This window comes from Lepus europaeus, chromosome 1, assembly GCF_033115175.1.
Source record: "Lepus europaeus isolate LE1 chromosome 1, mLepTim1.pri, whole genome shotgun sequence".
NCBI classification, from domain to species: domain Eukaryota; kingdom Metazoa; phylum Chordata; class Mammalia; order Lagomorpha; family Leporidae; genus Lepus; species Lepus europaeus.
Genome location: NC_084827.1, coordinates 75,854,954 through 75,879,434, shown reverse-complemented (window position 1 = coordinate 75,879,434; position 24,481 = coordinate 75,854,954). Strand labels below are relative to the sequence as shown.

The 24,481-nt window shown below is 38.1% G+C and overlaps 1 protein-coding gene across 6 annotated transcripts in view; it reads right to left on the bottom strand.

Moving 5' to 3' along the window:
* The window catches only part of R3HDM1 (R3H domain containing 1), a 227,559-nt gene that overhangs the window by 82,002 nt on the left and 121,076 nt on the right, over positions 1–24,481 (bottom strand). For 4 of the 6 annotated variants that reach the window (XM_062186096.1, XM_062186085.1, XM_062186113.1 and 1 more), the window contains 6 exons: positions 21,594–21,631; positions 21,451–21,501; positions 21,116–21,342; positions 18,101–18,355; positions 15,457–15,608; positions 7,515–7,814 (listed from right to left, as the gene is read on the bottom strand). In XM_062186096.1, coding sequence (XP_062042080.1) covers positions 7,515–7,814; positions 15,457–15,608; positions 18,101–18,355; positions 21,116–21,342; positions 21,451–21,501; positions 21,594–21,631 — 1,023 coding nt within the window. The remainder of the gene's footprint in view (positions 1–7,514; positions 7,815–15,456; positions 15,609–18,100; positions 18,356–21,115; positions 21,343–21,450; positions 21,502–21,593; positions 21,632–24,481) is intronic. The other 2 variants (XM_062186124.1, XM_062186134.1) reach the window with 1 other exon arrangement.

Genomic DNA, 24,481 nt, shown 5'->3' with positions numbered 1-24,481 from the left:
TTCAGCTTCAATCTTAAACTTGATTAGATTGTGATAAGCTAAAGCTTATATATTGCAGCTGCTAGAAAAACACACACATTCATAATATTCAAAAGGATGCAGATAAAAAGACAACAGAAGAAATAAAATGTAATAATATAAAAGACAGAGAAGAAAACACATAGGAATAACATACACATACACCAACTAGAAAACAAACAGTAATAAAAATAATAATATAAAGGGTTTACTGACACTCCTACTTGATTGGATAAAAAGACAAAATCCAATTATATGCTGCACATAAAACTCAAAATATAAATGTTGCAAATAACAGAAGAAGCCATACCATTTAAACATTACTCAAAGGAATGCTTAAATCACTCTATTAATGTCAGATAAAATAGATTTCACGAAATGAGATAGTATAAGAACAGAGAAAAACATTTCATGATGATATGAATGAATATACTGGAAAACTACTGTAAACATGAACTGCTTAATGTATGTTTAACTACTATAAAAAGTGACAGAATTTAAGGAAAGAACAGAAATATTCAAAAACAACAGCATATGAAAAAAATGAATGATGATTTAAGTAAACCGATGAATATCCTATATTCATTTAAAGTAGCAGACTTAGGGCTGGCGTTGAGGCTAAATGGGTTAAACCACTGCCTGCAACACTAGCATCCCATAGGGGCACTGGTTTGAGTTCTGGCTGCCCTACTTCCAATCCAGCTTCCTGCTTACGACCTGGGTGAAAAGCAGTGGAAGATGGCCCAAGTGCTTGGTGAAGCTCCTGAATCCTGACTTTGGCCTGGCCCAGCCCTCTTCACTGCAGCCATTGTTGGGGGTTAAACCAGTGGATGGAAAGATCTTTCTATCTTGCCTCCTCCCACCTCCCTAACTGTGCCTTTCAAATAAATAAATCAAAGACTTAAAGATAGGTGCTTGGTCTAGTAGTAAAGATGCCTGTTAAGACACCTGCATTCCAGGGCTGGTGTTGTGGCTTAATGGGTGAAGCCATTGCCTGTGACACCTGTATTCTATATGGGCAATGGTTCATGTATTGGCTGCTCTACTTCCGATCCGGCTCTTTGCTAATGGCCTGGGAAAAGCAGTGTAGATGACCAAATTGTTTGGGTCCCTATCACTCATCTGGGAGATCCAGATGAAACTCAGGCTCCTGGGTCTAGCCTGGCCCAGGCCTTGCCACTGTAGCTACCTGGGGGAGTGAACCAGCAGATGAAAGATCTTTCTCTCCGTAACTCAGACTTTCAAATAAATAAATAAATTTTAAAAAACAAAACGGAAAAGACAGATGCATCCTGTAACAAAGTGCCTGGATTACTGCTAATGCAGATCCTGGCAGGCAGTGGTGATGGCTCAAGTGACTGAATTCCTGTCACCCATGTGTCAGACATGGGATTCAGGTCCCAGCTTGTAGCTCTGACTCTACAAGGGCATTTGGGGAGTGAACTGGTAGATGGAATGTTTCTTTCTTTCTGCCTCTGAAAAAAATTTAAGAAGCATTAAAAAAGAAAAAAAGAACTGTAAGACTTAATATTGTTAAGAGAGCGATACTGCTCAAACAGTTCTATATATTCAATGTAATACCTATCAAAATTCCAAAATCCCTAATTTTTTTTTTACAACAATGGAAAAGCCCATTCTCATATTTATATGGAACTCCAAGGGTTCTATCACAATCAATCCTGAAATAGAAGAACAAAGTTGAAGGATTCAGACTTCCCATTCTAAAAACTTACTACAAGATACAATAATTAAAATAATGAAGTACTCCTGTAAGGACAAAAGTACAGAATAATGGAATAAAACTGAGACTTGGGGCTGGCATTGGGGCGCAGCAGGTAAAGCTGCTGTCTGCAGTGGCGCCATCCCATATGGGCGCCAGTTTGAGTCCCCGCTGATCCACACTTCCAATCTAGCTCTCTTCTATGGCCTGGGAAAGCAGTACAAGATGGCACAAGTCCTTGCAACCCACCAGTGTGGGAGACTGGGAAGAAACTCTTGGCTCCTGGCTTTGGATTGGTGCAGCTCCGGCCATTGAAGCCATCTGGGGAGTGAACCAGGAGATGGAAGACCTCTCTCTCTCTTTTTGACAGGCAGTATTAGACAGTGAGTGAGAAAGAGAGACAGAAAGGTCTTCCTTTTCCGTTGGTTCCCCCCCCATAATGGCTGCTACGGCCAGCGCTGCACCGATCCAAAGCCAGGAGCCAGGTGCTTCCTCCTGGTCTCCCATGTGGGTGCAGGGACCAAGCACTTGGGCCATCCTCCACTGCCTTCCCGGGCCACAGCAGAGAGCTGGACTGCAAGAGGAGCAACCGGGACTAGAACCGGCGCCCTGACCGGGACTAGAACCCAGGGTGCCAGCGCCAAAGGCAGAGGATTAGCAAAGTGAGCCACAGCGCCGGCCATCTCTCTCTCTCTCTCTCTCTCTCTGACTTCTGTAACTCTGCCTTTCAAATAAATAAATAAATCTTTTAAAAAAATCTCATAAAAATAAAAGTGAAACTCTAGGAAAAATCCCTTACATTTAGCATCAGCCGATATTCAGCACAGGGCCCATGAGAAAAGGAAAGTGTTCTCAACAAATAAGAATGCAATAACTAGATGTGTAATTTTAAAAAAATATGCATTTTTTGTTTATTTGAAAGGCAGAGTTACAGAGAGAAGGAAATGTTCCATCTGCTGGTTTACTCCCTAAATGGCCACAATGGCTGGAACTGGGCCAGGCCGAAGCCTAGAGTCTTGCAAGTCTTGTAAGTCTGGATCTTCTTGCAAGTCTCCCACACAGGTGGAAGGGTTCCAAGCATTTTAGCCATCTTCCACTGCTTTCCCAAGTGCATTATCAGGGAGCTGGATCAGAAGTGGAGCAGCTGGTCTCAAACTGGTGCCCATATGGGATGCCAGTGTTATTGATGGAGGCTTAACCTGCTATACCACAAGGCCTTAACCTATAAGATACAGTCTTGCAATAGAATGAGTGGACCCTTGATACCATATAAAAAAAACTATTTCAAAATGGATAAATGACCTAAATATAGGAGCTAAAGTCAAGAAAGCATATGGAATAAATCTTCATGAACTTAGTTTTGGCAACAGATTCTTTAACAATGGATAAAGTATGCTTCATCAAAATTAGAACCTTCTTTTTTAAGGATTTTTTAAAAATTTATTTGAAAGGCACAGTTGCAGAGAGAGAGAGAGAGAGAGAGGGAGAAACAGATCTTCCATTGGCAGGCTCACTTCCTAAATGGCCACAATGGCCAGGGCTGGGACAGGCCAAAGCCAGGAGCCAGGAGCTTCATCTTGGTCTTTACAGTACTTAGGCCATTGACCTCTGCTTTCCCAGGTGCATTAGCAGGGACCTGGATCAGAAGTAGAGCAGCTGGGATGCTGGAACTGAAGGGAGGGTTTAACATAATATGCCACAAGACTGGCCCCTAAATTGAGAACTTTTTTTTTTTTTATACATCAAAGGATATTATTCAAAATGAAAACAAAACCATGCAGAATGGGTAAAAATATTTGCAAATCACATATCTAAAATCTAGTATCCAGAATATATAAACAGAACTCTTGCAACTCAGCAAAAAGCAACCAATCTCATTAAAAAATAGGCAAAGGGGTGGGGGTTGTGGCACAGTGGGTTAAGCTGCTCGTGAGGCCTGCATCCCATAATGGAGTGTTAGTTGGAGTTCCCACTACTATGCTTCCACATGCTGGGAAGCAGCAGACAGTGATTCAACTGTCTGGGCCCTTACCACCTACAGGGGATACCAGGCTGGAGTTTCAGACTCCTGGCTTAGGCCTGGCCCAACCATTTGGGGAGTGAACTAGTGTATGGGAGATCTCTTTTGCTCTTTCTCGGTCACTCTTTCAAGTGGATGAAAATAAATAAACATTAAAAAAAAAGGCTAAGAATTTGAATAGTCATTTCTCCAAAGAAAGATGATGACATAGCATCACATGATGTAAAGATGTTCAACACCATTAACTATTAAGGAAATACAAATCAAAATCATGGGGCTGGCGCTGTGGCACAGCGGGTTAATGCCCTGGCCTGAAGAGCTGGCATCCCATATGGGGGCCAGTTCGAGACCTGTCCACTCCACTTCCGATCCAGCTCTCTGCTACAGCCTGGGAAAGCAGAAGATGTCCCAAGCCCTTGGGCCCCTGCACCCTCATGGGAGACCCGGAAGAAGTTCCTGGCTTTGGATTGGTGCAGTTCCGGACATTGCAGCCATTTGGGGAGTGAACCACTGGATGGAAGACCTCTCTCTCTCTCTGCCTTTCCTCTCTCTGTGTAACTCTGACTTTTAAGTAAATAAATAAATCATTAAAAAAAAAATCAAAATCATAATGAGATATTCTTTTATACCCACTAGGATAGCTATTTTTTTTTTTTTTTTGACAGGCAGAGTGGACAGTGAGAGAGAGAGAGACAGAGAGAAAGGTCTTCCTTTTTGCCGTTGGTTCACCCACCAATGGCCGCTGCGGCCAGCGCATCGTGCTGATCCGAAGCCAGGAGCCAGGTGCTTCTCCTGGTCTCCCATGCAGGTGCAGGGCCCAAGCACTTGGGCCATCCTTCACTGCCTTCCTGGGCCATAGCAGAGAGTTGGCCTGGAATTGGGGCAACCGGGATAGAATCCGGCACCCCAACCGGGACTAGAACCCAGTGTGCCGGCGCCGCAAGGTGGAGGATTAGCCTGTTAAGCCACGGCGCCGGCCAGGATAGCTATTATTAAAATACCAAAAAAAAAAAAAAAAAAAAAAAAAAGGAAAACAATTGTTTTGGGAAGGATGTGGAAAAACTGGAACCCCTGTGCAATACTGATAGGAATGTGAAATGGTATAGCTGCTTTAGAAAACAGTGTTGTGGATCCTTAAGAAGTAAAACACAGAATTACCATATGATCCAGCAATTCCATTTTTAGGCATATATCTCAAAGAACTGAAAACTGATAGTCAAGGTAATACATGTACTTGCATGTTCTTAACAGCACTATTTATAAAGCCAAATCATACAAACACCTCAAATTTATGAATAAAAAGATAAACTGCATGACTACACAATATGAAGTATCTAGAATAGGAAAATCTATAGCAACAGATGCAGACTGGTGTATCCAGGAACTGGGATAGTGAAGTGTGGGTAATAACTGCTTAATCAATACAGATTTCCTTTTGGAATGATCAAAGTTGTTTTGTTTTGTTTTGTTTTTCAATTTAAAGACAGAGTTAGAGAGAGAGGTAGAGACAGAGAGAGAGGTCTTCCATCTGCTGGTTCACTCCTGAGATGGCTGTAATGGCCAGAGCTGTGCCCATCTGAAGGCAGGAGCCAGGAGCTTCTTCTGGGTCTCCTACGTGGGTGCAGGGGCCCAAGGACTTGGGCCGGATAAAAGATGTTTTGAAACCAGAGAGCTGGTGGTTGTACTACATTGTAAATTTATGAAGTGCCACCAAATTGTATAGTTTAATGGCTGATTGTAAAAACAATCCCCAACTTCCAAAACAAAAAGCCACATAACACCTAAAATGATGGAATCCAAATTCTTATCAGGCATACATGGAACATCCTCCAACAGAAATTTTGTGCTGGGCCATAAAATCAGATCAACAGATTCCAAAACACTGAAATTTTCTCTGACCACATGGAATTAAAAGAGAAATCACTAATAATAAAGTATTTAGGAAGACCCCAAATATTTAGAAATTAAACAACATACTCATGGGTCAAAAAAGTCACTTAAAAATGAGAAAATATTTTAACTACACAATAATAAAAACATAATATACAAGTATTCAAATGTGTGAATTATAACTTGAAATGCTGTTTACAGAGAATTCATAGCATTAGAAAACTTATATTAGAAAAATCTAATATCTAAGCTCAATGCTCCAAAAATAGGAGCAAATTCAACCTAAAATAAGAAGAAAGTGATAAAAGAATATCTGAATTATAAATAGAAATAATAAAGAAAATTAATGGAATCATAAGGTTTTTTAAGAACATTAATGGAACTGATAAATTGCTAAACTGATATAAAGGGACCAAAATTTATCAATATCAGGAATTTAAGAGGGGATACCACCATAGATTCTAAAGATATTAAATGTACAATAATGGAACATTTTGAATAGCTTTATAAATTTAATAAATATACATGAAATGGACATAGAATATCAAATTGGATTAAAAAATGAGGAAATTGGTATACTTGTACTAAAAAAACTGAATTTGCAAATAAACCTGCCTGCAAAAATTCCAGGTAAGGGGCCAGTGTTGTGTAGTGGGTTAAAGCCACTGGTTTATGTCCCGGCTGCTCCACTTATGACCCAGCTATCTGCAAAAAAGACTGGGAAAAGCAGTGTAAGAAGGATGGCTCAAGTGCTTGGGTCCCCGCCACCCATAGGAGCTCCTGGCTCCTGGCTTCCGCCTGGCCTAACACCGGCTGTTGCGGCTACCTGGGGAGTGAACCACAAGATAGAAAATCTCTCTCTGTCTCTCCCTCAGTTTCTGTTAACTTCACCTCTCAAATTAAGAAATAAATCTTTAAAAAAAAAAATTCCAGGTATACATGAATTCATTGTTGAATTCTAGTAAACATTTAAGAATGAACAGCATTAATTCTACATGAACTTCTTCAGAAAATAAAGGAGTTCAATTCATTTTAAGACCAGTACCATCAGTTTTGAAACTACAATTGAGGAAATCACAAGTAAACTACAGACCTATTTTTCATAAACAGTTGCAAAAATCCTTAACAAATATTAGCAAATACAATCCAGCAAAATTCAAAAATAAAGAAATAAAAGGCATACAGATCGGAAAGAATTTAGATATAGAAATGATCTTGAATGCAGAAATTTATAAGAAGGCTATAAAATTACTAGAATAATTGAATTAAAGTTCATAGGCTACAAGATCAATAAGCAAAAATTAAACTTCTTCCTTATATACTAGTAGTAATGAACAAACAGAAAACGGAATTTAAGAACAATCCAATTGAGAGTGGTATTTAAAAATGCTAGGTAGTTAGGGATATATTTAATAAAGTATATGCAATATCTGTATAATGAGAACTATAGAAAGCTATTGAGAAAAATTAAGAAAGATTTAAATAAACAGAGAGCTAATATGTTCCTGCAGTGGAAGAGTCTATATTGTTAAAATGTTGACTTTCTCCAAAATGATCTATTTTTTTTAAATGCTACCATATATCTTATAGTGCATTTATACTTTTCCTATGCCAACTAAAAATAGCACACCTCTCAGAGTCAGAAGGAAATCGAAAGGTTACATAGTTTAACCATCCAACTGAAATCTTCATCTGTCATGTGGTGTTTAGCATGTGCCCAAAAATCTTCAGATGAAGAAGATAACTACATGTGTTATTAATACACTCTCACTAACTCCACCAGAATTTAAAAACAAGCTCTTTCAAGTTGAGACTGATCTTAAATGAGAGGCTTTCATGAAGAGGAAAGATAAAAAAGCAATGTACCTGTGGTGAGGGCTGCTGAATATAACCCTGCTGCTGGAGCACAGGCTGGCTGACTGGATGTCCGGTGGCAGAATAGCCAGCAGTAGGGACTGGCTGCCCAGGTGGTAGTGGAGGAGGAGGAGGCGGGGGTGGTGGTGGTGGTGGAGGATGTGGCAGAGGGGCTGCTGTCATGATGTAACCAGACTGCTGTGGGGACTGAAGAACGACAGTGGACTGGAACATGGTGGCATGAGGGTCCGTACCATCAGCAGATGGCTGGCGGGCAAGACTCATGTGGCTGAACTGAGACCCAAGGCTGTCCTGTTCAGAGAAAAATGAAAGAGGAAAAACAAAACAAAGAAACAGTAAGCTGCCCATACATCATTCAATCTTATCAAATAAAACTGTTTCATATATTTTTAAGTAAGTTCCAGTAGTATACATTATGGAAATCACATATATCTACAACAGAAATGATATAACAGAAGAGGAATTTGAAGAAAATTGAGAACTCTAAGGGAGGAGGGCAGAAATATTATAATGCTGTCATTACAAATTATTTATAAAATGTATCTAATGGAAAATGTATTGCATGCAGAGTAGGACACAATATTTCACATTAAAAAATGAAAATATATTTATTTAAAGGAAGATGAAAGGCACATTAGGATATGGAAGGGAAACTGGACATCTTTACATTTCACAATTGACATTTTCTGAAAGGACTTCAAAGGATAGATAATGAACATGGTATTTATTACTCTTTAATGTATCTTCCCTCTTCTTACAAGGCAGCATTCAGCTTCTATGAATCTGTGTCTCTAACAACCAAAATTACTTGCAGAAATTAAATATACAAAATTCAACCATCCAGTCCTTTCTGTAATCCCTCAGAAATAATCTGGACAAAAATTTAATTCTTAGGCAGTATTCTTCAGTCCCTTACTGAAATCAGATGTTAGACAAATGTAATGCAAACAACAGTTGCCATCTGTGTTTGCTACTTTGTGAACAACCAAAGGTGCCCAGACAGATAAGGGTAATGATTTATGTGCCATCTGACAAATATTTCTTTGACTCCACAGCTCTTGCTGGTCTAGAAAATATCACTAACAATGACAGCAAGGGTTTAACTGAACTCCCCTGGTCTTAGGCAACCACAGACTGGCAACAATGTACACGGCACATTATGTTAGGAAGTCAACTTTGAAAAAAATGACATACAAAAATGTGGCAATTTGAGTCCTCGGATCAAAATGGACATTTCTGCAGTTTCTACAGTCTGTTGATTTTTCCTAAGTAAATTAAGGCTAAAATGAATAAATACATACATACATAATTAATAGATTGGAAGGTGAAACCCAATTTAATGGTTTGAAACACTGTTTTATTCTTCCCAAGTGGTCATACTTATATACTCTAGCACTATTAGCCTAATTTAACAAATGGGTTTAATAGAACAAACAGGGGCCGGTGCTGTGGCGTGGTGGGTAAGGCCGCCGCCTGCGGCACCCAAATCCCCTTCTCCATTTCCCATCCAGCTCTCTGCTATGGCCTGGGAGGGCGTTGGAGGATGGCCCAAGTTCTTGGGCCCTTGCACCCATGTGGGAGACCTGGAAGAAATTCCTGGCTTCAGAATGGCTCAGCTCCTACAGTTGTGGCCAACTGGGGAGTGAACTGGTAGATGGAAGACCTTTCTCTCTCTGTCTTTCCTTCTCTCTCTGTGTAACTCTGACTTTTGAATAAATAAATCTTTAAAAATAAAAAACAAAGGCCGGCGCCGTGGCTCAACAGGCTAATCCTCCGCCTTGCGGCGCCGGCACACCGGGTTCTAGTCCCGGTCGGGGCACCGATCCTGTCCCGGTTGCCCCTCTTCCAGGCCAGCTCTCTGCTGTGGCCAGGGAGTGCAGTGGAGGATGGCCCAAGTCCTTGGGCCCTGCACCCCATGGGAGACCAGGAGAAGCACCTGGCTCCTGCCATCGGAACAGCGCGGTGCGCTGGCCGCAGCGCGCTACCGCGGCGGCCATTGGAGGGTGAACCAACGGCAAAAGGAAGACCTTTCTCTCTGTCTCTCTCTCTCACTGTCCACTCTGCCTGTCAAAAAAAAATTAAAAAAAAAAAAAAAAAACAGAAAACAACTATTTACAAATACAAAGCAATATGGCAAAATATGTTTAAAAGAGATACTATAACTATATAGTATTGTCAGTGTTGCCTTGGAAAAAAGTCATTTACTTGTTCCAATCAAAGTTCCATTTTCCAAAACATTTGTGAGGATTTTTGTTTGTTTCTAAAAATATTGATAATTATTTGCAGATATAGCTTGTACTCTGACTTGGAAAGCAATTCCAAAATGTGATGACCATATAGTCTGAAAAATAACAGTACTACTGGGAAAAACATATGGGTGGTAAGGAAATTCATTTAAAGGAAATGAATATTTATTAAACTCCTACTTCATGTGAGGCACTACACAGAAGGCATTTATATTGTTTCATTTGCATAGTAACTATACAGAGTCACACAGCAAACACTCAGCAGTAAAAATCTTGGATCTTACTGAGACGTGTAACTTGGAATATACTTTGAATTAAAGGAGGTTAAGTACCTAGAGATCTTCTTTGGAAATACACATCGGAGCAAGTCCTCTATAGTCGCATGATACAATTCACCCTAGTAACTGCAACTGAGTCAACTAGACCTGCAGTACTGGGGAGAGAAAAGAAAGCCTAAACTATATGAAACCTGCCATCCTTGGACTGCAAAGGTCCTGCACTGACTTCAGTAAAAAAAGTGCCTAAAATGTCTTAGTACTGGAATGGTTAAACTGAAAATTATTTCAGAATGAAAAAACAGGAAAAGATTATGGTTTAAACAGCAAGAAGCCAATGTAACCATTATTTTATGGAAGTGAATAAACATATATAATATGGATCAGAACAGTATTTTTGGTACAGATGAATCCTTGTCTTTAAAAAATTTGCAAAAGATCACATTATACTGATCACATTCTTGAGCATCTATCACACATCTACCCACAGAAACAACGCAGGAAGTGAATAGAGATTCAGTACCACGGAATACTGCTGGGTGGGTGAGACTGGCAGGAGCGGGGATAGGTAAGGGGCTGTAGAGCACTGAACAGGCTGTGAAGAGGAATGCAGAAGACGAACAGGCTAAAGAATAACAGGTTGGCAAACAGTGTTAATGTCAGAATAAAATGTTAGAAGAACTGCATAGGGCCGGCGCCGTGGCTTAACAGGCTAATCCTCTGCCTTGAGGCGCCAGCACACCGGGTTCTAGTCCTGGTTGGGGCGCTGGATTCTATCCCGGTTGCCCCTCTTCCAGGCCAGCTCTCTGCTATAGCCCGGGAAGGCAGTGGAGGATGGCCCAAGTGCTTGGGCCCTGCACCCGCATGGGAGACCAGGAGAAGCACCTGGCTCCTGGCTTTAGATCAGCGCGATGAGCTGGCCGCAGTGGCCATTGGAGGGTGAACCAACGGCAAAAAGGAAGACCTTTCTCTCTGTCTCTCTCTCTCATTATCCACTCTGCCTGTCAAAAAAAAAAAAAAAGAAGAACTGCATAGAACAGAAATTTATACTATCTGGCAGTATCTTTTACTACATTTACAAAGTCATTCAAAATACAATATAGGGAAAAAAAAATAACAAAATATCCGAGAACAAACCTAAGGACAAACCTACTCTATAATTAGAAGAATAATTTGTGATAAAAACACTTCTTTAACACAGTTTAACTGAAACAGGTAATTTTTAGACATTCAGAATCTTATCTAACCAAAATGCCTGGATTGTCAGCAAAGCAAAACTGTTTTTCCTTATTTCCTAGGAAGGAGTGGACCTATTTAGGTATTTACCACGACAAACTTCATACATTCTTTTCATCACACAGTAATAACTAACACAATATACTAACTACCATTTTTCATAAGGCAAGATTAAATGCTATATTAGAACCAAAGTTCATAAAATTTAGTAATTTTATAAAAAAAAATCTAACTGTGGGTATTCATGAGTAATAGCCTAAGGTGCAACAAACACATATACCCAAATGTAATCACATAAACACATCTTTGTTATATATGGAAGAGAACACTTTTCTTGTAACTAAATACATTTTTATTACTGGAGTATGTGTTAGGAGCTGAGAAACCAGTCACATGAAATCGTTAGGCACTAATGAAATATTCCTGTGTTTGAAAATCAAAAAGAGAAAAAAAAGTTTTACATTTACTCGATGTACATAAAAAAGTGTTTTTTGTTTTTTTTTAAAGATTTATTTGTTTATTTGAAAGTCAGACTTACACAGAGAGAGGCAGAGAGAGACAGAGAGAGAGAGGTCTTCCATCTGCTGGTTCACACCCCAGATGACTGCAACAGCTGGAGCTGTGCCAGACGAAGCCAGGAGTTTCTTCTGGGTCTCCCTCATGGATGCAGGGGCTCACACGCTTAGGCCATCTTCCACTGCTTTCCCAGGCCATAGCAGAGAACTGCATGGGAAGTAGAGCAGCCGGAACTCTCAAACAGGCACCCATATGGGATGCCAGCACTGCAGGTGGCGGCTTCACCTGCTGCGCCACAGCACTAGCTCTCCAAAAGAAGTGTTTTTAAGAGTGAGAAAATTTTGGGATGGGAGTTTTCCTAGCAGTTAAGATCCTGATTAAGACACACATATCCTGGGGCTGGTGTTGTGGCATAGCATACCTGTGGCACTGGTAGCATACCTGTGACACTGGTAGCATCCCATATGGGCACCAGTTAATGTCCTGGCTACTCCACTTCTGATTCAGCTCCCTGCTATTGTGCCTGGGAAAGCAGCGGAGGATGGCCCAAGTGCTTGGCCCCGGTACTCATATTGGGGACCTAGATGAAGCTTCTGGCTCCTGGCTTCAGCATGGCCCAGCCCTGCCCATTACTTATATTTTGGGAGTGAACCAGTAGATGGAAGGTCTTTCTGTCTCTCCTTGTCTCTCTAACTTTTTTATAATCTTACAAAAAAGATACCACAACCCCAATCAGAGCACCTGGGTTAGAGTCCTGGCTCTGCTCTTAACTTGTTTACTGCTAATGTAGTGGCAGTGACTCAAATAGCTGGACCTACATGGGAAATCTGATTTTATTAAGAGCTCACAGTTTCAGTCAGGTCTAGCCCCAGCTATCACAGGCATTTGAGTAGTGAACTACCAGATGGGAGCTCTGTCTCTCAAATAAACAAACAAACAAATAAATATTTTAAAATAATTTTAAAATATTGGGAATACAGTTAGCCATCTATGAGCTAACACTGCCATGTGATTTAACTTCCCAATTTTATAAGTTTATTATAAAGAGGAAATATACATATTGGTCTAAAGACTGCTGTAATCCACTTTATAGAAGCAATCAGAGAAATGGAGTTTTCCTTATTTGATGAAAACTTTTTGTTAAACTATATATTCATGAATCTCCCCTGGAAAACATCTCTGAAGACGATAGTTTAAAAATGCAAGATAAACTAATGGAATAAGATTGCTCAGGGAATAATCTAAAGAGAAATCTTTATGACAACTAAGATGTATGACAACTAAGATGCATTATTAACACAATATTAAGATGGTTTCTAAAAAATGAAATGCTAAGATTAACTTAGCATATAGAAAAAAAAGTGAAAGCACTAAAAACCGGTAACAGCTGCAAAGATCTATAGGGTAGCCTCTGGTTCCTCACAAATCGCTTGACGAGAAATAAGCAAGCTTTCCCGAGATAACAGTGTGTATTACACAAAAGGAGCTGAAGTCTCTTTAAAACTTCCAAATACAGGCTATTTTAGATAGTTAGATAATAATTAAAATGTAACTGTCTTCTAGACAACTTGACCTTCTATTTAAGTATCAGATGAAGCAAAAGCTTTGGTCTGTTGGTGTATAATAGAAAGACTATGAGCACCAAGGGTATAAATGAAGGTCTCCCAGAGTGTCAGATGGCAGTAACTGTGGGTTAGAAGACTGATCAAAGTAAAATTCTGACACCACTAATGGAAGTTAAAGTCTTAGCACTTCCTTTTCCTATCTAAAATACAACTGGTTGCAAGACAATAGTCACCTAAAGTGACTGGTTTTTTTTTTTTACACAGTATATTCAAGAAATGCAGTCCACCTGAAGGTTTTGGCAATCATAGTTTTCTTATGTTTGGTTATTTGAAACTTCATGAATGAATGAGTGGGCAAGACAGTATTATTTGCTCTTTAGTATCTATTTCTGTATCTGATGACGTATTGCCTGATACACCTGAGGCAATGCCAGGAAACTCACCCATTGAGTTCTATACATACTACAATACTTCCAAAAATCTCAACAAGGTATTTGCTTATAAATTAGGCTGCTTATACATATACTTCATTTAGGACTGCCTCTTATAATGAATCCAGACAGTTATTGCCAAGAAGTACATTCATTCTTAGAATTTTTTGAATCTGTCAGACTAAGATTATTTCCACTGAATTAAATCCAAATGAAAAAAAAATCTTAGAAGGTTCCTGGTGAGATACAAAGTCAGCCACACAATAGCATGACAAAGAGAAAACTCTTTGGGACCAAGCTGCTTGAAGCCAAGAAAGACAAAGCCAAGGAAGTTTTATGTTTGAATGAATGTAACTAAAAAGTGTTGGGAAGGTAATTTGCGAGTCTTTAGAAACAGTATAACCTACACATACATGAATTCATTTGCATGGTCTTAGAAGTGCATCAGCAACTTCTAAGTCTTTTTATTTTAATAAAATTGCCTTGCCCAGTATTAGCAGTCTTCACTGACAAAGGTACAACTATTTTCATACTATTTGATAATATAATTAAACTGCTTATATGTATATTCTTTATCCTTGAAATACAAATGGTAAGGATCAACACTGTGGAACAGCAGGTTAAGCAGCAGCCTGCAATATGGGCATCTCATATATGTGCCAGCTAATCCATTTCTTATTCAGTTCCTTGCTAATGTGCCTGGGAAAGCAGCAGAATATGGTCCAAGTCCTTGGGCTCCTGAACCAAATGTGGGACACCTGGATAAAGTTTCTGGCTCCTGGCTTCAGCTAGGCCCAGCCCTGGTCACTATGGCCTTTGGGGAGTAAACCAGAGGATGAACGATCTCACTCTGTCTCTGTCTCTTCCTCTCTCTATAACTTTGCCTTTCAAGTAAGTAAATATTGGGAAAAAAAAATACAAATGATACTTGTGAGCAAAACAAAGCTTTTCCAGATTCTAGTTTTTTTTTAAACCATATTTCTTTCATAAGAAATTACCCTCCATTTTCTCACCAGTGGACTGTTTAGATAGTTTTGCACAGAAGAACAGATATATCTATGGATCAAATGTCTTTGATATGCTACACAACATTTATGAGCTGGAATGAAAGTAAAAGAGTTTATACTCATTTAAACAATTTCTCCAAAGACAGATAATACAGTTTTAGGGATGAAAAATTGAATGTGAAAATGTATGTGTAAGTTCTAACATTTATATACATTCAAGATATTATTATAAGTACTTTTGGGAATTCTAATTCTCAGAATTTCTTTGTATCTCTCAGGGTGTTTGGAATTGCTGGACTGACAGACAACACATGTTTCTTTTAATTGCCTCATTTGTTGAAACTTAACTCCCTTTGCTCACTGCACAAATGAACAAATCTTAGTTTTGTTTTATTCTTCCTCTTGCCCTTTTCTTACTGTTATAAAGTAGGGATAAAATACCAGAAAGACTCATAAAAGAAAAACATTCCTTTCTTTCTAATAATAAGTAATTATTGGTTGAAAAGCCCTTCTCTTCCTATGAGTAATGAGTGAGACATTGCTGGTGGCAGATTAAAGATATAAGAGATACTAGTTGGGCAATCTCAATTAGTAAATTTACTCCCAAATATGCAAAGGCAGGTGAACTTAGCATTATGTAATTGTGGATAGTTGCACCTGTGAGAAGATGTGATTAGCTGCTGGTTGTTGAGGTGGTGGGGGTGGCAGAGGTTGCTGTGGAGGTCCAGGCACTTGTGTTCTAACTGGTTGTTGGGTCATAGGAGGATTATACACAACTGGACTCCCATCCGGGTTTATGAAGGGCTGACCTGAAAAATTTTAAAAGGAGGAAAACCATTCATTTATAATTGAGATTTATAATAAGCCATTCTAGTAACAATTTATAATATTTCCATAAATGCCTTAACTACACCTTCAAAACCCCCAATCTTTAGAATATTCAAATGTGCTATTACAGCATTTTACAAAGATATATTGTCCCACACCCTACTTACTTATATACTTACCTACACTATTTACATTTAAAGTTACTTTATAATATATAGTATTTTCTGAGTAACTCTGAAACATTTTGTTCAAGGGATTCAGTTACAGGATTATGGTCCTATAGAGCTATAATATATTTCAGTCTAATAAGAAATATCTAATTTATTTGATACAGTTTTTTTTTATAAATATATATGCTTCACTTATAGAATTAAAGCTGGCTGAAAATTAAAATAATTGACAACTAAAACTTCAAAGTATGAACTCAATGACAAAGTGTCATTTTATAACTGCTAATCTGCTGTAAGTTGTAAGTAATTTCTTTTTAAATTCTAAATAAGTTTTAGCAGTTTCTTTTCTACTTCCAGTAAGTTTTATTCAATGATAAGATATAAAACTAGAGAGAATTTTATTATTTCTTCGGAGGCTTTGTTCTTATTGCTTAATAATTATTAGGAGGGAGAGATGGGTATTTTAAATGCCTGAGTAAAAGAAATACTACTCCTTCTTACATGTATTATAAAGTTACTTTAAGAAGAAACATGTTTTTTTATAGAAAAACAACAAACAAGTATAGGTCAAAAGAAAAATAAATCCCCTATGATTTTACAGTTAACATTCTAGATATAGAATTCCTTTGTTGAAGGTAAAGAATCAAAGATAAGTATTTTTTTCACTATACAGTGGAATATTAAAAGGAGAAGAGAAGACTCTCTTATGAACTCATTTAAAGTGAGGAGAATGCAGAGAAAGAGAAACTTGACTGACAAGTAGTTTCTTAAATGATCTTTAAAAACATTCTTTCTACCATGGTAAACTCCTCTCCATTTTATGGGGGACATTTATGATCAACAAAATTTTATTTGGGGAAGACTACTACACTAGTCTATACTTATCAAGCAGATAGTCCTTCCAAGTAAAATTATTTTCATCAGCATACTGGTTTATGTAATGGTTATAAATAACAAAAAACAACTTGTATTGATTGTTAAATAATTTTGGAAAAAATACAGAAGATTTGGGTGAAAGCGGGTTCAACAATAATTTTATCAAAGATTTTATGAAAAAAACTGTATGTATAGTAACACTGTTCTAAAAAACTCATTTAAAATTAAGACTGCAAATTAATCTTTCATGGTCCCAAAAACAGTAATATGTTCTGAGTAAAAAATAGGAAATAGTAAAATATTAAATAATATATAGCCTTATTCAGAAAATTATTGTTTAGTAACACAATGCCACAAGACAAGAAAAGCTATTAAGCAAAAACTGAACTAATTTCTGAAAAATCATTTATAATAATATAATTCTTGTAATGGAGATAAACACTTGAAATATTTTACCTTAAAGAGAGATCTGAATAAAATCTGAAAGTAATGAGTTCTAAGCCAAAAAAAAAAAAAAAAATAGTCTGGAGATACTAAGAGATCTGACACTCCCCCATATCTGCCTTGTCCAGTTACTGCCAGTAATGTGACATCATCAGCTAGGTCTGTGAGTGTTACAGTAAAGTTACCAAGAGCTCTAAGATTATCCTCATTACTTGCCCAATGACTGTGTAACATTATTTTGAGTAGAGACAAAGACTTCTTCTGATCTTTTAAATGATCAAAGTTTCTCTATAAAATCCTATTTGCCAGTCTACATAATGAAATATATTGTTTTATTTCTATGAAATATATTGTTAGCTATAATTTCCTTACCCCTGTGGTTCAGTTTCCCTATCTATATATAAGGATTTCACCTATCTCAATAAAATATTTAAGTACCTAATGTATTTAAAATACCTAATACAGTACATGGGACTAAGGAAATGCTCAATGGATATCATTAACTAAATGTAAGAATAAGAATATGTGCTGTCAATATTAATTCATAATGACAACCCATTTTCCTTTCTTCAGTAGAAAACAATTTTAGGACATTTGTGCACATTCTGAAGGATAATTAATTAAAGGTTTCTTTTAATTTCATCACAAGTTGGATAAGAGCTGCTTATTTGGCCCTTCATAAAATGCATGCTATTTTCTCCAGTATAAAATTACTGTATCAACGAAAGCCCTTTCAAAGAGGGCCTTCTAAGAAATGAAATTCATTTCTAGGAAATGAATTATTCTTTAATTATAGTTAGGCCATTATTTGGTGTAGAAGATATCATGTTTATAACATTTTCTACTTTTTTAAATTAAAATTCTCAAAAAAATCATAACTGTTCATGAAAAATGAAAAGCTGGCAACACATACACAGATAATACATTTAATAAATATCTTTTAATTTTCAGATAACTCCTGGTACTTTTTTCTGGATACCAACCTGTTTGTGGGTTGATCAGAATACTGCCAGGTGGTATGCCTGTCGCTTCCAAGGGAAGCAAAAAGAAGCTAGTGCTAGGAGATGCGACTTGCCCATTTAGGCCACCATCAAAGGAAAGAGAACTATGAGTGCTGACAGTTGGATAGACGACAGGTGCGCCATGAGAAGACTGGCTGAGAGCTGTACCTGGAAGAGGCTGCTGGATGTGAGAAAGAGAGCCAGTAGATGACCCTACACTACCAGAAGACTCAGAACCTAGGGGGGGAGTAATGAAAAAATATGGATTTTTTAAAACCTTATATTAAAACACAGGTTTTAAAAATTTAACAACAAAATTAATATTGCATAACATGCAGTTACCACATGAAAGCCACTGGCTATTTCTGATTTACTGTTCAATTCTGCATACCCACCCCATCACGAATACGTTTAGAACAGCAAACTGGTAACATAAATTGTCAGAGTCATAGCCAAAGCATGCAACTTAAGCAAGTTTTTAACAACACCAGCCACAGACAGTCACAAAAAACACATTATCCACATTCCCAAAAGGACAAGGTTATGTACATTTTACCTTTTAGATTAACACCTAGGAATATAAAGATTACAATTTTCCCCCAAGAAAAAGAACTCAGCATGGCCAAATTCCCCAAACCTCTTATATATAAGAAACCCCTTATCTATAAGAACACAGAAAGATTAAGAGTAGGAAATAACAGAAATGACAAACTCTCTATTAAGAGAAATCACTGTCAAGCTTCACTGCAGAATTTCACTTCTCATTTATAGCATCTTCCTATAAATTTTTAAATATTAAGGGAGAGATAGCATGAAAAATATTCCAAGTATTTATACTGTCATCAGCTTAAACTTTACTGTTGATTGAACTTAATAAATTGATAATTGATATTTAATTGCTTTCATACCTGTAATCTATTTCATTGGCTTTTATACAGAGACTGAAAATGTCATTCAGTTTCAGCATTATGGCTACAGGTGTACAATAAGACAAAGAAAGAAGAAAAAGGTCTGGATAACGTATATGATTAACTTTTGAACAAAGGAGGTGACTGAGGGGGAGAAATAATCTTTAATAATACTTCTTCACATCTCTGAAAATAATACAGGTTATAAACAGCACATGTTCACCAAATGCTTTAATTTGGCAGCATGTCCAAATGACACTCTCATAATATATAATTTTTTTTCTATTAAGATTACCAACTGGCCATTATTCAAACAAATGTATTATATGGTACATAGGCAGATTTTTTTATATTCACAAGATTTACCTGTCTTTAGCAATATCCTATCAAACACTATGACATTTTGAATATTCATATATCCATGTTGTAACTTAACAAGGAGGCAACTCTTTTCATAAGGCTTAACAACTGAAAGTATTGACTATAATCAGGTATTAAAAATTATTTACTTTCAATTATCTTTCAAATATTATCTGCATAACATCATATGTCAAGGATAACTCAAAGAGCTGGGGCTAAACAGCCATTTCTGATTTTCATGCTTATTTTGGGATAAAAATCAAAATCTACAAGGGTTCTCAAAAAAACCATGAACTCTTTAGTTTTGAAGACAGTTCATGAAAATGAGAAAAGAAAATGTTTTGAGCCAATATATTCTAAAAGTAATGCAGCTAGGGGAATGAGGAGATAATTGAAATTTCCAGTGAATAATGCAAGGGGGCTTCCAAAAGTTCATGAGAAATCCCTAATATCTTTTAGTTACATTTCCCATGAGTTTTTTTTTTTTTTTTTTTTTTAAGATTCATTTCATTTATTTGAAAGAGTTACAGAGAGAGGTAGAGACAGGGAGAAAGGTCTTCCATCCGCTGGTTCACTCCCCAGATGGCCGCAATGGCAGGAGCTGCACCGATCCAAAGCCAGGAGCCAGGAGCTTCTTCCAGGTCTCCCACCCGGGGGCAGGGGCCCAAGGACTTGGGCTATCTTCCACTGCTATCTCAGGCCATAGCAGAAAGCTGGGTCGGAAGAGGAGCAGCCGGGACTAGAACCGGTGCCCATATGGGATGCCGGTGCTTCAAGCCAGGGCTTTAACATGCTGTGCCACAGTGTTGGCCCCCATGCGCTTTCTTTAAAGCAAGTTTTTTTTTTGTTTGTTTCAAAAACGATTTATTTATTTTAAAGGCAGAGTGTTGAGAATGGGAGAGGATGAGAGAGAGAGAGAGAGAGAGAGAGAGAGAGAGAGGAGAAATCTTCTATCTTCTGGTTCGCTCCTCAAATTGCCGGAACAGCAAAGGCTGGACCAGGCTGAAGCCAGAGCTAGGTCCAGGTGTTCCATGTGGGTGGCAGGGGTCCAAGCATGTGGGCCATGATCTGCAGCATCCCAGATTTAGCAGAAAGCTGTATGGAAAGCGTAGAAGCTGCAACTATACTGGCAATCTGATTAGTGATGCTGTTATGGGATGCTTATTTGGCACCACAAGCAGCAGCTTAACCCCATGCTATGCCACAATGCAGGCCCTCCCATGCGCTTCTTGAAGCCTCCTTGTAGTTATATCATATTATTTTTCTTTGGTTTTTAATCCCTCAAAAACTTAATAGCAATTTTATTCATTTTTTAATGAAAATGAAGGATTTTAAGAAATGCTATCAACAACTGATAGTATTAGCTGAAAATGCAATCAGCATTGAATAATCCTAGGTGAGAAACCATGCCTTCCAACTAGGAATAAGCAATGAAGAAGTTTCAGTCACCTCTGGGCACTCAAACAAAACATGAACTACAAGGAATCTACCTAAAGTTTATATCATAAAAGACTAGAAATTTTATTTCAGTTGTTAGTAAATCTCTCTCCAGGACAGAGTGAATCCTAATGTCAATAAACATATTGTCCCTGAAGTACTTTGGAGGTGTTCAGTGCACTGAAGGCAATAATTTTACATTTTAGGGTAATTAGAAGCATACTAAAAACAGCTAAGACAACAATAGGAAAACTAAAGTTTTCACTGCATAGTTCTAAATAGGCACTTATACCTGTTTTTGAGAGCCTGCCTATGCTTTTGCTGCTTCCAGAACTATCACCTCTTGTCAGGACTGAGATTCCACTAAAGCTGCTGGCTTTGGTAACAGCAGGCTTCAAGTTTCGGAGGGAGCTGTCTGAATCTGTGCTGCTCCAAGGTCGTGGTTCTGAATACTTCAAGTCATTGTCAGTGCTGCTTTGATGGCTATTTGTTGATCTCCCTGAAGCATCTTTATTAACTCTGTAATTTAGAAACAAATCTTTGAGAAGCTAATAGGGAGGAAAAAGAAAGTAAAGAAAAAAATTCCTTTAAATTTTCCATACTGTATTGAAAACATGCTTCCAATACCTAAATATCTGGCGCCTCTGTTGAGTAGTATTAGCGTCCTCATCTTGGATTCTGTTGGTATTTTAGTAAAATACTTCCATGAGACATTTCAATTTTTATTAGCATCAGGCAGCTATCAAAACAGATGTTAAAAATTCCCTTACCTTTTGTCAATAATATAATTCTCTTGGGAACACAGGGACTAGAAAGAAAGAAGAGATACAAAAAATCGAGCTTTTGTCAAATTCCATCTGAAAACCAATGACAACAAAAATCATGTGTAATAAGACTGAACAATGTTTCTTCCAGTTCAAAATGGTGATGGGGTACACAAATATATAATAGAATTGTTTTCTGGTTTAGAGATGCTATGCTTGTTTTTCTTTTTTTAAGACTTATTTATTCATTTGAAAGGTATAGTTAGAAAGACAGAGAGAGAGAGACAGACAGACAGACAGAGAGATCTTCCATCTGCTGGTTCACTCACCAAATGGCAGCAATGGCCAGAGCTGGGACAATCCAAAGACAAGAGCCAGGAACTTCTTTTGGGTCTCCGCATGGGTACAGGGGCCAAAGCACTTGGGCCATCTTCTGATGCTTTCCCAGGTGTATTAGCAGGGAGCTGGATCAGGAGTGGAGCAGCCCATACAGGATGCCAGCACTGAAGGTGATGGCTTTTTGCACTATGCCACAGTACTGGTCCCAATGCTTATTTTTTTTTAACAGATACGTATCTTGAAGACATTCATTTAGTGGTTGAAATTAATTTGAAATTCAAATAGTGTCTTCCAAGTGAGTGAACTCATTTTCATTATCATATACACAAGGCAAATACCAATCTGCATAAGACATATGCAGATTCCACCACTTTGAATTAACAAACATTGGATCACTGGTGCTTTGGCTTGTGGATATAGCAATAAATCAGAAGCACTTTCAGTGCTGTTAATTAGGCCAGACAGTGATCATTTTTGTTTGAATCACTACAACAGTTTTCTAGATTTTCAGCTGTGAATTTTTGTCCTTTTCATCTATTTTTGTATGCCAGAATCTAGAATAATTTCTTTAAAATGTCAATTTGATCATACCTCTCTCCTCTCTAATGCTTCTCTAATGTTTCAGCACAGTGATCAGCAAATTACGGCCAGTCACCCGTTTCTACAAATAAAGCTGTACGGGAACACAGCTATGACTATTCACTTCTGTACTGCCCATGATTGCTCATATTAAAAAGTCAGTGCTAAGCAGCTGCAATGAAGACTATAAGGCTCCAAAAGCCTAAAATATTAATTATATAGCCCTATATGGAAAACCGTTTGCTGCTGACCACAAAAAGCCACAAGTCCAACCACTTTAACAAATCTTCAGGGTCTGGACAAGTAGTTGCTGATTATTTCTCCAATGTGGACATTTTTTGTTTCCTTTGCTACCTAATCCAGCAACTATAAATCCTTCATTTCTTCACATGTGTCAAGTTCTCCTTTAACTTTAGGCCTCAGCAAATATTGGCCCTTTTCTTGGAACCCTTCATGACTGTGGGTCTCCTTTTAGAAGCTAACTCTTCCCACTCCCACCCCAATTCTGGTTTTGGTGCTTCTCTCATATATCTATGCAAACCACAAACCATACTATCATTACTTGACCACTTACCAAGGGCAGAAACTTCATATCTCCTACAAACTAAAGAGAGAAATACATCTAGAGTAGGCTATGAGTTCAGCAGATCTGGTTTGATATTTGAGCTTTGCTATTTTCTAACTGTGTGATCTCTGGCTAGCCTACTGGAACATTAGTTTCCTCATGTGTAAAATGAAAAAAATGATAGTGTAGTATCCACCGTATAGAGCTGTACTAGGGATAAATTATTAACAATGTCTGGAGACATGTTTCTGTGGCCAGCACAGCACTTACTTGCATTAGGGGCTCGATAAGATTTGTTAAATTAATGCTATAAATTCTTAACTACAGGTTTGGATTTTAATGTTATTTAACCTTTGTTTTTTAACAGAGGGTAAATTTCTGTATATGATGATTAATACACATTATATTCATGTATTCTTGAATAATACCTAGAACTGGAAATAACAAGTGCTTGATGGATGTTGGTAAAGCCAAACTAATTCTCTTCTGCCATACTTATATGTGCATAGAAAAATTGGCCATTTAGAAGACTTCTCTCATATAATTACTTATCAAGAGAAAAACAAATATTAATCTACAAAGTCAATTAGCTTTATTTTAAAAGAACAAACAAGTTACTTATGAAGTGAAGCCCACTAACAAGTAGGCTTTAGATTGTATGATTCTGTAGATAGTTACCAATGTTCTCAAAATATCTATCTCAGAGGTCTGAAAATACACAAACATACACACAAACCAGTGACTTCTGTAGGCCATTTGCTTCCAAGTTTTCTTAAATTTTATATAACTGCTGCACTGTAAAATTTTGCAAACTGTTACATTAGCATGAATAAGGCCGGCGCTGTGGCTCAACAGGCTAATCCTCTGCCTTGCGGCACCTGCACACCGGGTTCTAGTCCCGATCGGGGCACCGATCCTGTCCCGGTTGCCCCTCTTCCAGGCCAGCCATCTGCTGTGGCCCGGGAGTGCAGTGGAGAATGGCCCAAGGGCTTGGGCCCTGCACCCCATGGGAGACCAGGAGAAGCACCTAGCTTCTGCCTTAGGATCAGCGCAATGCGCCGGCCGCAGCGCGCTGGCTGCAGCGGCCATTGGAGGGTGATCCAACAGCAAAACAGAAGACCTTTCTCTCTGTCTCTCTCTCTCTCACTGTCCACTCTGCCTGTCAAAAATTAAAAAAAAAAAAAAAAAAAAAAAGAAAAGAAAAGAAAAAAAAAATACATTAGCATGAATAAGATCTGGGGCCGGTGCTGTGGCATAGGAGGTTAAGCTGTTCCTGCAGTGCCAGCATTCCATACAGGCAGTGGTTTGAGTTCCAGCTGCTCCACTTCTATTCCAGCTCTCTGCTAATGTGCCTGGGACAGCAGCAGTGTACAGCCTAAGTGCTTGGGCCCCTGAACCCAAGTGGGCAACC